Source organism: Siphateles boraxobius, unplaced genomic scaffold, assembly GCF_051911475.1.
Source record: "Siphateles boraxobius isolate OS27281-9 unplaced genomic scaffold, OSU_SipBor_1 20, whole genome shotgun sequence".
NCBI classification, from domain to species: domain Eukaryota; kingdom Metazoa; phylum Chordata; class Actinopteri; order Cypriniformes; family Leuciscidae; genus Siphateles; species Siphateles boraxobius.
Window position 1 is genome coordinate 5,735,219 of NW_027508811.1, and position 10,227 is coordinate 5,745,445.

Below are 10,227 nucleotides of genomic sequence, written 5' to 3' on the forward strand. Positions count from 1 at the left end.
ATGTCAACTAACTCTCATTAGAGTATCAGTAGACTGTCTGCATAATATCTGCAAACTCTTTATCGTGATGCTCCTCCAACAAACACTCTAATGACTATAAGCAACTTCGCAACTACATGTCAATTTATTTTAACCCTAACCCTACCAGTCTACTAATACTCTATAATACTCTAATGAGAGTTAGTAGACATGTAGGTGCAATGTTACTTATAGACAACAGAATGTGTTAAAGGGACCTTCAAAATAAAGTGAAACCGAATATATACTTGAAATAAAGAATTTAAAAGTTATACAGAAATGTGGTGCAACATGCTGAAAACCAGCGAGATGTGATGTAGTGACATCCTACTGTACATGTGCAATAACAGCAGACGCAATTAAAATAAAAATAAAAAATGAGTCACTCTCAGATCGATTGACAAAGTGAATTTTAAAGGTGCAGTGTGTGACTTTTAGCGACATCTAGCGGTTCGGTTGTGAGTTTACACCAAGGGCTCAGCCCACCGCTCACCCCTCCCTCCCTTTCGAAGAAGCTACGGTGGCTAAAACGGGACAAACATCGTCGTCTGAGACGGCAGAGAATAGGCAGAGTAAACCAAGTTTCTGTACCACAGTCCATTATAAACCACATCATGGATAAAGTTTACAAAGCCATAGTCAGGTGAGGATCAAGGGTCTTAATACGTAATATAATAATAGTAATTAGTTGATTGTCTCACGAACGTAACCAGCACATTTCTCCCCACATAGCAAACCCATAATACAGCGAGGGAGAAGAACCACATGAAACTATGCAACTATATATTTTTTCTAACAGGGTAGTAAAAGTTTAGCTGGCTAATATGAGCTGTTACTGCGGCTGAGCTGGTTAAAGCGTTAAGCCTTGTTTATACTGGATACGTCCGCATGAGCCCAAAGATGCGTGCGGCAAAAATAACGTGATTGTAACAGCGCGCGCACCTCCCCATCCCCTAGACACCATTTACTACACACGATAGGCTTTTTTTATCTGATTTTGGAAACTCGATTGACTTAAAATGCTTCCAAGATCGACGGGTTGGTGATTCCTGTAACTGTTTTACGGTCAATGACAAGAGTACTAATCAGCTGTCTCACGAACGTAACCAGCACATTTATCCCCACATAGCAAAGCCATAACACAGCGAGGGAGAAGAATTAAGTTACATGAAACAATCCAACTACATATTTTACACCACTGACAAGGGAAAAGTCACTACTCAAGGTGTTTATGGCTAGCTTCTAGCTTTCTGCGCCTTCTCTTTCAAGGTAGTGACGAAACGCGCTCTGTAACGCTGTTTGTTCGCTGACGGCTACGGTAGAAACATGACGTCACAATATGTCGACCTTCATAGAAGGGGATTCCCGCGCCTATTTAGATATAAATGCCTCATTATAAGATCATAAAAATATTACGGTTTATTAAGTAAGTTCTTTATACACCACTGAACACATAGTTATGGATGTCATATTGCATTTCTGTTAATAGATGCTCAAAATTTTTACACATTGCACCTTTAAATGGATATAGATTAATTATATCTATTCTTTAAAGTGTGTGTGTGTTTGTGTGTGTGTGTGTGTGTGTGTGGGGGGGGGGGGGGGGGGGGGGTATCCTGCTATTTCATCACTTTTTGGCTGCAGTGGTCAACACAGTAACTCTCTTTGCAGAAACCAACATATTACACCATTCAATGGACCAAGAACAGTTTGGTACAGAATTACAACAAACGGTACAGAATTACAAAAAACATTACAGTCTCTGATGCTGAAAATAAAAGTTGTTCTTCTCAGACATAATAACTGACTATTTCCATTGGTTAGGGCCATGATCATTCATCTAGTATGTACACTAAATTATATTAACAATTACAACATTGTGTTAAACACATTTTGCAACATGCTCAATTCATTTTTCTCCTCGTAGGAGGTCAGATAATTGTTATCAAACACATAGTTATTTCACACAATACACATATCAAAATATAATGAATTTAACTGTGAAAACATATAAATATTTTATATTTATATTTCAGTCATTACTTACGGCTTTGTGGGTAATGAATTAAACATAAGGTTGTTGGCTTAACTGAGTATAAAGAATGTAATAATTATACAAAGAGAGAACAGAAGAAAAAAAAAATCCAGACAGACAAACACAAGTCTGGAGGGAAAAAATAAAACAAAAAATAATGGCAAATCACTTGTCAATGACAAAGGCTTTGGGCCTAGACACTTAATAAAAACATAATGCAGTTTGTTTTTAGTCGTTAGTCAGACATCATCTTCTGAAACTAAGTACATGAATTAAACTGGAAGTGAGAAAGGATGTCACACAGCAATATCAAATATATTCGATGCTTTTTTTTTTTTTTTTCATTTCCATAAAATGGCAACATTTTGCCTGACACCCCGAGCCCTTGTGATGTTGAAATTTTCACTTATGTTGAAAGTGAAAAGTTTCCAGTACATGGCATAAGATGTGTTTTTCACGCCCCTCTATGACCTTCCTCATAAGGGGTTGCTAAATAGTGCTGCTTCAGAATACATTTGACCATCAAAGTCAAAGTTTTGATTAAAGTATTTATACAATTCAGGACAAGTAGGGATAGTTTTGGGAATAGAGCATGGTTTTTATGCGTTGTTGCTGTTTGTAGTGTAGTGTACTTGGGGTACTGTGTAGTGTACTTGGGGTGTACACCCACATGTGCTAAAAGCCTTGTACATGTTACACGAGGAACGAGTAAAGATTGTTCATTTAGCCTACACTATCAACATTGTAACAATACAAAGTGGGTTTAAATGATGAATAAATCGTGATAGTGTACAGTCAACCACCTGCTATTGCAGAATAAACCCTGACAGGGAACCCTACAGAGTCCATTACAATATACTGTACAAGACAAACTTTGCATGAACAATATTACAGTTGCCTAATATTAACAGGCTACTATTTATCGGAAGTAATTTTCACTACATTCAAAGGCGTTTACCTTTTGCAAAACATTGGTTCGGATTGACTCCTGACGATTCCATTTTTTTAGGCGGATTTTGTGTTATATATAAAGTCACTGAGAATTTAATTATTACCACAATATTGCAATAACGCATTTGGAAATTATCATAAAAATGAATAAATAAAAGTAAAATAAATAAATATTCTTGCAACTTAACGTAATACCTTTCCAAAATCTATCACTTTTATTGGAAAATGTAAATTGTGTGGAAAGATTAGACGTTGAGATGTTATTTCAACGTTATTTAAACATTGACCTTTTCAAAGATTTTAGGCTTTCTCCTTTCAAGTAGATTGGAGAAGTAGAAGGAGCTGTATTTTAAAGAAGGCCACAGAGTAAAGTGACTTGTAAAAGGGACATAATTCATACTTAATATTTTAGCTTTAGTGTGAAAGACTAGCTTACCAATTTATCTGTTATAAAATAAAGTAAAAAGTTAATAAAAAAAGACCAGTCAACTCTTTTTAAAATATTGTTTTATTCACTATAATTTTTTATTTGTTATGCAAGGCTAAACTTTTAATGCTACAATAAAATAAAATAAAAAACAGGAGGGATATATTTGGTTTGCATTCAAAGGTGACTTGTTAGCTTGGTTATCCGCCAGCACCTGCATGCTCACTGAAGTATAAAGGTCTCTCTAGTCTTTTTAAAGTTTTGACTTAAATTTTCCATTAATGTCGTGCATGGGCCTGCAAGTCACTGATAAGAGACCACCTGAAGTGATACATATCTGAGGAGCATTTCAGAAGTGGGGATCAATAAGCTCTGATGCTGGGCCCGCACAGACCCATCATACCCACTCACGTCATTACTGAGGGCTTGTACAATGAACCCATTGACAAATTAGGTCTGCGTGACCCAGTGAGTGACAGGGCAGGTTAAAGGAACAGACAAGTGCTAATCTAAAATCAAAATGATGCCATTTCTCCCAGAGACAATCTACTACATACCTACCAAAATCAATACTATAGAGTTTGATACACTCACTAAAGCACAACCACAATGTGGTTTAATGTGCAAACCAGGCTCATTGGAAACTTGATAGAGTACACTAGATGGATGGATGGATGGATGGATGGATGGATGGATGGATGGATGGATGGATGGATGGATGGATGGATGGATGGATGGATGGATGGATGGATGGATGGATGGATGGATGGATAGATAGATAGATAGATAGATAGATAGATAGATAGATAGATAGATAGATAGATAGATAGATAGATAGATAGATAGATAGATAGATAGATAGATAGATAGATAGATAGATCAAACCATTTTGTTCCTAAAGTGTATAGTGCTTTGGTCCTATAGAATTATATTTTGTAAATAAAGTGGAATCATCTTTTTTTGGGCAAACAAAGTACTTGCGTCGCTTCATAAAATGGAGTCACATGGATTACTTTATTAGTGAACTTAAAATTGAATAGTTTAGTTAACAAAGGACCCTCTTGCAGTGAGTAATAGATAGTGAGAGAGAGAGAGAGAGAGAGAGAGAGAGAGAGAGAGAGAGAGAGGGAGGGGGGGGGGGAGGGGGGTAAGAGTCAGAAAGAGTCTAAATGCAGGAAACTTTGTACACCTCTTATACCCCTGTCAGAATCAGTTAACCAAGGGCAAGTTCCTACTGAGTGTAAATAGGGTATATGTGACTTATTGGTACCACAGCTGCAAAATTAGACAGCTGTGGTGGTCTTGACACCTTCAGAGCAAAAGAACAAACAAGTATGACGCTGTGAACATTTGGTACTTCAATTCAAAGAAACAATGTCAACTCATGCAAGTAACAGCTGAAGTGAGATATCATTTTAAACACTGTTGACATGGCACTCAAATATATCATGTAAAAAGCATGTGGTTAACAGCTTGTTTCAGCAGTTACTGGAAACAAGTTGTATCATGTCTTCAGAACCAAGGTTATCTAAGATATAGATATGTTATAGATATTGATTTGAAAAAAATCAATAAACAAGAAATATGTTTGATTATTATGATTAACCATAAACAGGAAGATTTTTTTTGCAATATGCAATTTATTTCTTCTACAGCATACTACAGTGAAATACAGAAGTATAAAGAGTCAAAAAGTTTAGTAAAACTCTGACAGCTCATGATTTTGAAAAAGTTCAAATAATAGGCATTTATTCAATTTGTTCTTTTAATTCTCTGATCATATAAAGCACAAATAAAGCTATAAGATTGGATCTGTGTAATACTGATACAGAGTTTTTTTCTTCTTTTCCAGAGAGAATAGCATGTGGGTAGTCATATGTTATAGTTGGTCTACCTACACTCTTTCATAAAATATGATCAAATACAGATTTCAGTAGAAGGAAAACTTTGACAACTTTTGAAGATATAGTCAAAGAATCAGCACATTAACAACACAGCTGGCGTGAACACATATTGTTGCTTTGAAATGCAATGCTTTTTCAAAGGTTTTCAGATTTTTGAGGAGACCGCGAGGGTATCAACCAATGATATAACACAGAATTTCTCAAAGGTTCATGTATTGCTGAGGAACTTGGATAAAAGCTTTCATGGCAGGAATAAAGATGAAATGAACCAGATGGTCATAATATTTCTGTAAAGCTAATTGTGGTTCTTGTTAGAAGTACAAAAATATTATCTCTGGAAGCATCCACAGTAAATTTATCACATACAGGTAATGCAAAATAGAAAAATAAAATAAAAATCCACTATACAAATTGTGTTTGCTGCTAAAACCTTGATAACAGTCAAACATAGGACATATTAGACAGAATAAACAATATAAAACAGACATATAAAATTAACTTTGCAACTCAGACACAGTAAAGACACAAAACAATGTCACAAATATAATAAAGTTTCTAAAGTTCACCCTGCAATGTGCTGAACTGTGACATTTCTGAGTGTGGTCAATGCCTTCCTCTGGAGTTATTACATTTGTGGGAATTTGCAGCCAAAAACAATCTGTCATAGTGGGCTTTATCCTCAGGTTCAGTTCATTGCACTAAAAGAAAAGAAGACATTTTCTTCTCTAATGGTCTCAAAGCAAGCTGCGACCCTTGGCAAGCCACGTCTCTGTCTTGCTTTTGCAGTGGATGGCAGTGGGAGTAATAATTAATTCTGGCACAAAAATCTCAAAGTGAGACATACTGCACTTGGAGATCTAAATTCTGCCAACTTGATTTTTCCCAAAAAGACATTGCTGGAAAGTGACATGTTGCCATTTCACATAGGAATAGCTTTCGGATACTGATCATGTGGGACCTTATTTCTCTGGTCAAACCTCAGCTTCCTGTGAACATGAGTCACGATGATGCAATTATTATTATTTTCTCAGAAGCTACATTATGTGGTATTAAATGCTCGGAGAAAGGATTCAAATCAAAAGAAAATTATGTCATGAAAGTGCTAACTGGCCTGATGACACCACTAGACACACAGTCCCAACTCTTCAGCAGTAAAATTAAATAATAATCTTTGTGTAAGTTGCTTGCAAACATTATTGTGCCAGTTGGGTGGTTATTAAAATATAATCAAAATAATTTATTTTGACAGAGAAAATATAAACAGGAAAGAAGACTTATTTAGCTGCTGGGGTGAAACTTGTTCGCTTAAAATATATTTTTACACTAGGCCTGTACAAAATGACTAACTACACAAATTAGCCGGTGTTTATTGCTAAAACCATAATGAATAGAACCATTAATTCAGTTCCAACAGTGCAGACATGGAAATGATCGACAGACAAATAAACTAAAATAATATAATATCATTAAGACAGTGATGACACAATAGCACAAATAGCACAAATACACCATTCACGTTGGGTGGCAATAATTATTTGCCAGCATGGAAAAGTTATAAGTTGTACAAAGTTGTACAAAATTGTATAATATTGCACGGAAAATAACGGTAATTTTTCGTTTGTTATTTTAGTAGCCTAGCGCGGTAAGATTTAATTTATTTGAGAGAGAGAGAGAGAGAGAGAGAGAGAGAGAGAGAGAGAGAGAGAGAGAGAGAGAGAGAGAGAGAGAGAGAGAGAGAGAGAGAGAGATTAGGCAAAACTGCCTAATGTTACCGAATAAAATGTTATTAAATAAAATATTTATAGGACTGAGATATAGGAATGTGAAGCTTTGGAGGAGTTGATGGACTCGATCTACTCCATCTATGTGGTGATCAAAGTTCTGAATCCGATCTGGATGTAGCCTTTAGATTTAAAAAAAAATGTTTTTCTCGATTTTCTTTACTTTTTTTTAACTTTTTTTTTTAATGTTGTTTTTTTAATTAAACTTACCCACATTCAAGTGTTGATAAAAAAAAATGCATTAAGCTTTAGAATAAAACGTTTTGTTTTTTTTTAAGCTGAGGGTCTATTCTTTCTTTAGATACATTACATGTTCCAACATTCATACAACAAAATATTCTGGGAGCCATGAAATATTTGTGTAAATGATCAAAAAAGCTGGCAGTGACTGGCAACATTTCTTTTTTTTTAACGCTGGTGGGGAAAGAGTTAAATGATGGCTCCACCATAGATCCTATTATATGGCCTCATGAGTTTGTAATAGTTTTATAGTTCTTTGTCCAAATTGTATTTCAAATATATAACCAGGAGTAAATCTTTAATCACAGTCTTGACTGGAGCATGTCGGTTTCTCTGTCCGACATGATTTGGTCCTCAATCTCCTCAGGCAAGGCAAGTAGTTCCCAGCGGTGTCACGGAAGTCTCTGCGGAGAAAGATGTAAAACACAGGATCCAGCAAGCTGTTAAGACTCAGAAAGGCTCGTGTTAACTGATAGGGCACAAACACAGCCTTCTCCCAAACGCATGCATTGCTGTGTATCAGCAGTCCGACGTACTTCACACAGCCGATGAAATGATAGGGCCCCATCACCGTGACAAATACAGCCACCAGAAGGGTGAGCAGACCCCTGATACTCCTCTTCTCCTCGGATAAAAACGAGTTGATTGCCATCAGTGAGCGGACGGTCTCTCTGTGGAGACCAACAATGAAGCTCAGGGGTATGATGAAGGACACAAGCAGAGTAATCAGTCTGTAGGTGATGAAACTACCCTCTGAGGGATACTTCTCGATACAAAGAGTGTAATTTTCCTGCTTGGGAAAGAGCTTGTCAAACGCGATGGTAGGTGGCACCGCAATTAGTATCCAAATGGCGAGTGCTATCCAGCGGGAAAACCTCAAGTTACGCAGATGCTTGAAGCTGAGAGGTCTGGCGATGGCCTGGTGACGCTCTAGAGCGATGATACACATGAAGAAGATGCCCGCGTAAATGCTTATGTAAAAAATCAGACCCATAAACTGACAACTTCGGGTTCCGAAGCGCCAGTAGTGTCCATTGGCATAGTAGTCTATCCATAAAGGCAAACTCAGGAGTTGAATTAGATCCGCGATCAGCAGGTTAATGACGTACACGGGTAGAACGTTCTCTGATTGGATTAGTTTGTAGAGCCCAAAAAGCGCCAACAGGTTCAAAGGGGTGCCAATGATGAAAAAGATTCCATACAGGACAGGAAGGAAGATGCCGTCTTGACTGAAGTCGATTCCGCAAGCATTTCCCACAGCTGATGGGACACTCAGGTTGGTGAGGGCACTTACATCGAAGTGGTTCTCCATCTTTTGGCTATGATAGTGCCAAAAGTGGTATTCTGTTATTTACTGTTATTTAGGTTTTGAAGCATATTCACAAAACAAATAAAAGTAGTTTTTTTGCTACTTACAAGCATTTATGTAACAGTTTCATCTGTAGTATAAACTAAATTTATGCAGCATTATGCATGGGGAATAAACATTTACAGAACAAGTATTTCAAACTCCTGTAGGGGGAATTCACTAAGAATGAATTGCAGAGTTTTAGTTCCCACTTCACATGAGGAATTATATACAGTAAATCAGGTAATGGCACAAATATGTCCACAAACTCAATGAGTTTGAATGCAATTTGCATAGCACAACTTACATTTATCCACTTAACAGTTGTTTTTATCTAAAGTGACTTCCAAGTCATCCAAACTATACATTTTTAGAGAAGCATACTTATTTACTTCAATCGAACCCATTTGGCATAGCAAGCACCATTTTCAACGTAGAGAAACTGGACTGGAACTATATAGCATCGCTCTATCAATATAAAGAACATCATTTATATAGAAAGAAGGCAGGTTTTATCAAAAGAAAGATCTATCAGTGATTTAATTTAATGTGGTAAACCACTATTTCAGCACATTTAGTTACAGGTTAAACTAGATTGTTGGTGGTGTGTGGGGAAATAAAAATATTTACACAACTGGCAAAACTGTTTAGTGAATTTTCAAAAAAAATTTCCTTACCTTAAAGGTTCTGATAGAAAACTTAACTGCTGCTGACTTCAGAGACAACCCAATTCACCACATTTGCCACAGGAAAATGATATCATATAATTCAGGGAAATAAAAAAACTGATGACTGCACACTCATTCAGTGTGAATGAGCTCAGCCACAGATGCACATTAGCACATGACTAACCTCGACTCACGTATACATGAGGAAATGTGTCAGGAGGATGTGATGTTACTTATTGCAAAGGCTTTACCGACATTTAACCAACTACAAATACAAACATGTCTAACCAATAAAAAAAAATAACAAAACCAAATCTGAGCCATACATCCATATGAAACATACACATATACATGCATACATAAATATTTAACTTAACTTAACTTAACTTAATTTAACTTAACTTATTTTAAATTTAAAAACTTTCCAAAAAATAAAAATGCACTCAGTAATTTGTGTTTGTAAAGAAACATGTTTACCCGTGGCATTATAGAAATGCTCTTTCAGCCACACTTATTAATATTTTAGACCTGTCTAATAAAAATAGAGCTGCCAAATTAACTTTTTGCCAACAAAACTGGATTTAAATTAGTAATTGTTTTAATTCATCCATCAAATCCTCATAAAGGTAGTGACATTTTGAAGCACTAACAAGATCTAAACATGACTATAATTATTTGTGTGCACTGGCATTTGAAAAGCTGCACGATTTATTTAAAGACGTGTTACACATGGGGAAGAAGACTGTCTGTTTATGTGTCAAAGAACTGGTTAAAGTGATGTCAAAGACACGTACAATTCTGGTGTCAGACATTGAATTGCATCAGCTTCATAGAATGCAGCTTGGCATGAACCTG

The 10,227-nt window shown here is 36.2% G+C and overlaps 1 protein-coding gene across 1 annotated transcript; it reads right to left on the reverse strand.

Moving 5' to 3' along the window:
- Window positions 1-5,051: 5,051 nt before the first annotated feature.
- Window positions 5,052-9,535, reverse strand: LOC143744785 (G-protein coupled receptor 4). The gene has a single exon (XM_077236434.1). The coding sequence runs from the start codon at window positions 8,666-8,668 to the stop codon at window positions 7,655-7,657; it is 1,014 nt and encodes a 337-aa protein (XP_077092549.1). The 5' UTR covers window positions 8,669-9,535; the 3' UTR covers window positions 5,052-7,654.
- Between the last annotated feature and the right edge of the window lie 692 nt (window positions 9,536-10,227).